At 54.0% G+C, this 5,603-nt stretch overlaps 1 protein-coding gene across 12 annotated transcripts in view; it reads right to left on the minus strand.

Annotated features, from left to right (window-relative positions):
• Positions 1-5,603, minus strand: part of MKNK1 (MAP kinase interacting serine/threonine kinase 1) — a 49,056-nt gene continuing 43,453 nt past the window's right edge. For all 12 annotated transcript variants that reach the window (XM_014536472.1, XM_014536483.1, XM_014536481.1 and 9 more), the window contains 4 exons: positions 4,671-4,865; positions 3,857-4,021; positions 2,676-2,719; positions 1-1,338 (listed from right to left, as the gene is read on the minus strand). In XM_014536472.1, coding sequence (XP_014391958.1) covers positions 1,104-1,338; positions 2,676-2,719; positions 3,857-4,021; positions 4,671-4,865 — 639 coding nt within the window. In that variant the 3' untranslated portion in view covers positions 1-1,103. The remainder of the gene's footprint in view (positions 1,339-2,675; positions 2,720-3,856; positions 4,022-4,670; positions 4,866-5,603) is intronic.

The raw sequence follows: 5,603 nt of genomic DNA on the forward strand, positions 1-5,603 counted from the left end.
TACAATTTAAAAGCTTTATTCAAACAAGCACAATGTATAACAGCAGCGTGGTGCTGTGTAAATGTCTGCCTGAGATATGCATATCGATTTTCTTTAGGTAACTCAGCAGCTCGGCTTATCTGATGCCAGGTTCGCCTTCATGCTCCCGGGCAGGCAGCAGCACCACATCCTCAGACTGCGCAGCTGGGCTGCCTCGGGCCCGACCTGTGCTGCCTTCCACAACAGGCCTGAGAGGCAGCAGCAGACTCGGTCTCTAGGTCACTTAAAACCAATTAGAATGATAGGAAACAGCTGATTAAAACCTTTCACACACATGGGCATTCAGGAAAAGAAGAGCGAGCTTCTGCGTGCTTTAGTTAGTCCATGGGCTTGCAACGGGGAGTTTTAACTCCCATCTTTGCTGGAGGAGCGTGGTTAAAAAAAAAACTTTTAAAAACGAAATAATACTGACTTTAGCAGCAATCCCAAACAAGGAAGAGGATGATAAATGAGGGACACATTTCGGTCACGGCAGAGAAAGATTATGTGCTTCTCTGTGCTACGGACTGGAAGACTGATCTGGCTCCGGCATGCAAAGCCTCTCTGCCCTTCCCTGAATTGAGGGGACGGCTTTGCTCAGCCCAGGGGGAGGACATCCGGAGGACAGAGGAAGGTGGAAGGACAGACAGAGTGGGGGGGGTGACCGTGCAGGGAGGGAAGGGCCTCTGTCAGCTGACGCTTCTTGAGGCTGGCTCCCTGAAGGCTGCAGCCCCAGCCGCCACCGCCGCCCATTCAGGAGAGCAGGCTGGCAGGCTGATCCAGGATCTGCAGGCGGGTGAGCAGGTGGGCTGGAGCCCGGCAGAGACGTCCCTGCCTCAGGCAATTATGCAAAGTGACAAGTGATTGCTTTCCTTTTCAAAGACAACCCCTTTGGAAAAAGCTTTTTCCTTGAGGTCCCTGGGGAAATGGGGGGCTGGGTGGGAACCTCAGGGCCTCGGTGGGTGAGAAAGTGGCTCCAGCCCCACAGCAGGTCCCTCTGTGGGCTCTGTAGACTTTGGCCTCACAGGTTTCCAGGGGGCAATGCCTGGAGAGGCCTAGGGCCTGAAAGGTGTGACTGGAGTCGGTCAGAGAGCCGTGGGTGTGGGGCATGGCCCCTCGTCCGTACTGCGGCCTGCCTGGGTCAGGGCCCTCCGCCGGGCCAGGCGTGACTTGGAGGGTGGAGAAAGCCTCACAGAGCAGAAGCCCTGGGCCAGTGCCTTGGACTCCTCTGCCAGTTCATTCTCCTCGTGCTGAGACAGCTGGCGGTTAAGGGCGATGGCCTCGGCCGCGAAGAGCGTCAGGTCCATTGTGCTGCTATTTCTGCAGGGACAAAAGGAAAAGCAGAGAAACAAGGGAGGCAGGACTCAATGGCCTCAGCCAGGCCAGCTCCCTGCTGCAGTCCATACTTCCACCGGGTTTTCCTGAGCCGGCATAGGACTGCTTTCTGCAAAATCGTTCTTGCATGGGTCTGGAATCTGACTTCACTGAGGCCGGAATGGCTTTAAGCCTCTATTACGATCCTTGGACTTGAGGGACAAATGCCCCATTCATTCAGCGCACCCTCCTCCACGGCTGTGCACAGAGCTCTCTCAGAGGGAGGGCTGGGCACATGGAACCCACCCGTGTGTATTCTTCTCCCCCGTCAGGGCAGGAAGCTCCAAGAGCAGGGGCTGGGCCTCTGTGTCCATCCCCAGCAGCCAGCTCAGGGCGGGCACACACAGGCACTTCGGGTGCTGAATGAATCTGCTGAAGTGGATCTGAGGTTTTGAGCCTCAAAGCATCTGGATGCAGCTCTAGAGAATCAGGTAGGACGAGCCGGGCAGTACATTCTAGCTCAAGGGAACTGAGAACGTAAAGGTGTAAGACTTCCCCGTGGAACTCCCAGAAACTGGCCATAAGGTTGGTTCCTAGAGGGGTTCCCACAATGCTTTATCCCTGGCCCTTTGGGAACAGGGCAGTGCTCACGAAGAATGTGATTAAGTGTTAAAAGGCACTAACGTCAAACAGATCTGGGTTCAAAGTAGAACTCCCAAGGCCTTGAATAAGTTAACTTTATCTTTCTATGCCTTAGTTTTCTAAACTATAAAATGGGGTAATAGGAATACCTCTCTGAAATTTATTGTGAAGATTATGGATATAATCTGTGTACAGCCCTTCGTACCATATCTGGCATGTGGTATTTACTATACAGTGGCCATTATTATTGTTTGTGTAGTAGTATTTATATCACAATCGATGCTACTGCCTTACAGCGCCCCCGATTCCTGCTACTTTCACCAAACCACCTGTGGCAGAAGGAAACCTTGTAATAACCCACAGATAAAATCTGTTTTAGGGGCTGCAAATGGTGATTTCCATTAGGATTCAAGTGTTCATGCAAAACAGGGTTTTCTCCTGCACACAGCACAGGGAGGAGCCGTGAAGGTGCTGGAGGGCTGGGGAAGCCATCCAGGTGGAGGAAGAGAAGAGGGTGAGACATTTACTGCAGCGGGTAAAGAGAGGAAGAGAAGTAGGGAGAAGGCAGGCCAGGGAGCCACCCAGGAAGATGCCTGAGCCTAGCGATGGGCTCCCCACCCCCACCTCCATCCCATGTGGCTGAGAGCTTGAGAAAGTCAAAGCCCAAGAAGGAAGGGTGTTGGGTGTGTGGGAGCATTTACCTCTGGAGGACTTGCGGCGTGGGGAGTCCCCTTTCTGGAGCTTGCTAGAATGGGAAGCATAGATTGTGGGTAAGTGCTGCTCCCTCCTTCAAGAGCTGCCCCCACCCATGCCAGCGCAGAGTGGGTCGGTTACTACAGGCTCTGGCCCAGCACAGGGACTTGGCCAGGCCTGTCTGCAGGGTCGGATCTTCCAAGGAGAGAACAAGCAGGGAACAGCCCTCAGCTCAGTTGCCTCTGCATGGAGAGCCCTTTGTCTGGCAAAGTCCTAACCATTTTCCAAGGCCCACCTTTAGGGCCCCTTCCCCTGTGAGACATTCCCCCTCCCCTGCCACCGCCCAACCCCTGCCTGTCCTAAGCAGAGGTGGGTCATTGTCCACTGGTGCCCAAGCGTCTGCCACGCTACCCTGTCACTTATTCCCTTGTTTCCCTCTCCCCATGAGAATATGAAGACAGGGACTGGGTCTAACTCATTCCACTATTGTGAGTGTCTGACGTGGTGAGTACTCAGTAAACACAGCAACTCCTGAGTGGCTGGGAATTAGCCACCGAGAGACACTTGGATTGGGTCCCACCTGTAACATGGGGCTGTCGGGGCCACTGAGGCCGATATAATGACTCCCAGGAGGTCCGGCAGACCCCTTGGAGGACAGCAGTGAGGTCCCATCAATAACTAAGGAGGATGGTTAAAAACGATTTCTAGTGAAGACTTTAGGTAGTTTGGTGAAAACGCCACCATTTGCCTTTGGACAAGATGCACCCAGACCCAGGACCTCAAGGAGACCATATGTGCCCCTCATGCAGCCACACAGCAAGCAGGCAGCAAGGCCTTGCTTCTGGGTGCTCTCAGCTAATGGTCTCCGTACAAGGGGATGGCAATGCAGGCCCCCATGACACCAGGCTGCTTCCTGGGCTGGATGCCTCTGCCGAATCCCCCAGAGGCCTCTGTTTGTTCCAGAGAAGCATGGGCCAGCGAAGGCCTTAGTCTGTGACCAAGGTTAGAGCCAAATGTACGAACAGTATGGGTGGGACTCAGTCTGGGGCTGGGTTAGGAGTCAGCTCCCTCTGTGTGCACAGGAATTGAAACTGCTGTACAATCTCCCTCCAGCTGAGGTCTGAGAGCTTCCTCATGGCCACACTGCAGCCTGAGGAGGTGGCACGCCGCCCCTCCCTGGGTCACTCACCCCCTGCACCCACGGGTGCTGCAGAACTTGGGCGGCGCTCAGTCTCTGCTTTGCATCTCGAACCAGGAGCTTGGAGATGAGGTCTTTGGCGTCACTGGAGATGTGCGCCCAGTCCTTGTCAGGAAACTCATACTTGCCTTCCTGGATGCTCTCAAACAGCTTGTTCTAGGCAAAGAAGATTCCTCTTGAGGTGACACTGGCCAGGCCTGGTCACTCTGTGCCCAACTGACTGCAACTGAAGCTCAGCGCGTGGCTGGGGTACACCACAGACTCCCCATACTTTCTCCTAAATCATCAAATGACACAGAATGCCCTTGGCAGGCAAATGGCTATGCTACTTGGCAGGCTGGTGGGTGATGCGTGGGAAATATCAACCATAGAACAAAGCCTGGATCCCCTGGTCCTTCACATAGGGCCTCCAGGAATGGGCTCCTGGCAACCTCTAGGTTCTCATCTCTCACCACAATCAGCCTTACATGCTACCTTCTTCCCTCTACACACTCAAACCTCTGTGTCCTTGTAAACCCCGTGTCTTTGCTTGTGCTGTTCTTCTACTTGTATTTCTTGCCCTTTTCCCCCTGAGGCCACACTCATCCTTTCAGACTCAGCTCAGGTATGATCTTCCCTAACTGGCTGGGCTAATTGCCCAATTATTTCTATTTCACCTGGTGGATGCTCTTGGACAAAAGAGGGAAGGGGCACTATGTACCCCTTTCCAGATCAGGAACAATCCCCAAACCCAGTCCCACTTGGCATCCCGCAAGCCTGCTGGCCCCCAGCCCCACTCTGCAGTGGGTCCTGGGATTGTACTCACCTGGCACACCCTGCAGACCTCTCCCCGGTCCCAGCCACAGTCGGCCCCACAGTGACCTACAAAGGGGGGGTAGCCACTCAGCATGATGTAGAGGACCACGCCCAGGCTCCATAGGTCACAGCGCTTGTCGTAAAACGTGGCCTCGTCCGTGAAGACCTCCACCACCTCCGGGGCCATGTACTCTGCAGAGCCACACTGTGGGGGCCACGGTTGGGGAGGGGGAAGTGACAGAGAAGAGAGGGGCTTAGTCACAGGGAGAGGGATGGCAAAGAGCAGAATGTAATGGGACTTGAGCAAAAGGATAGAGCTGCAGAGCAAGAAGCTGTGAGGAAAGCCAGCCAGAGAGCTCGCCTGATGCCACCAACGCACTTAGAAAAGCTGGGCCAACTGAGCATTGGGAAACTGAGTCCTGTCATCCCCGTGATCCATGTGACCAGCTCCAGGTCACCTTCTCTTTTCGGGTCCTTCTCCAGTAAGCGGAGACCCTTGGTCAAGAAGCTCCAGGAATCGCTCCCTGCCTCAGCTCTCTATCCAGTCACTTAATGCGCAGGTACTTCAATGTATCAGAAGCACGGCTCTGGGGGAGACCCGTGGAGATCGATTCCATACAGCAAGGATTTCTTAAAGTGAAGTCCTGCCAAGCTTCCCTGCAGGCTTAGAGCAAGCACACATAAGGATTTAGAATTAGGAGACCATCATAGCTAAGAGAACTCTTAGAACAAATCCCGTCTCCCTGCTTCTCCCATTTACAGATGGGAAAAACCAAGCCCTAGAATGGGACAGGGATTTGTTTAAGCACATCAGTGGCAAAGCCGGATCCAGGATTCCTTCCTCGCATCCCTGCATAGAAACTGCTAATAAAAATAAATAATGCCTTTTGTTCCCCTCTTCATTCAGGTTCACCAAGAGATTACCCCCCCCCCCCCCCCCCCA

This window comes from Myotis brandtii, unplaced genomic scaffold (assembly GCF_000412655.1).
Source record: "Myotis brandtii unplaced genomic scaffold, ASM41265v1 scaffold1631, whole genome shotgun sequence".
In the NCBI taxonomy this organism is placed as follows: domain Eukaryota; kingdom Metazoa; phylum Chordata; class Mammalia; order Chiroptera; family Vespertilionidae; genus Myotis; species Myotis brandtii.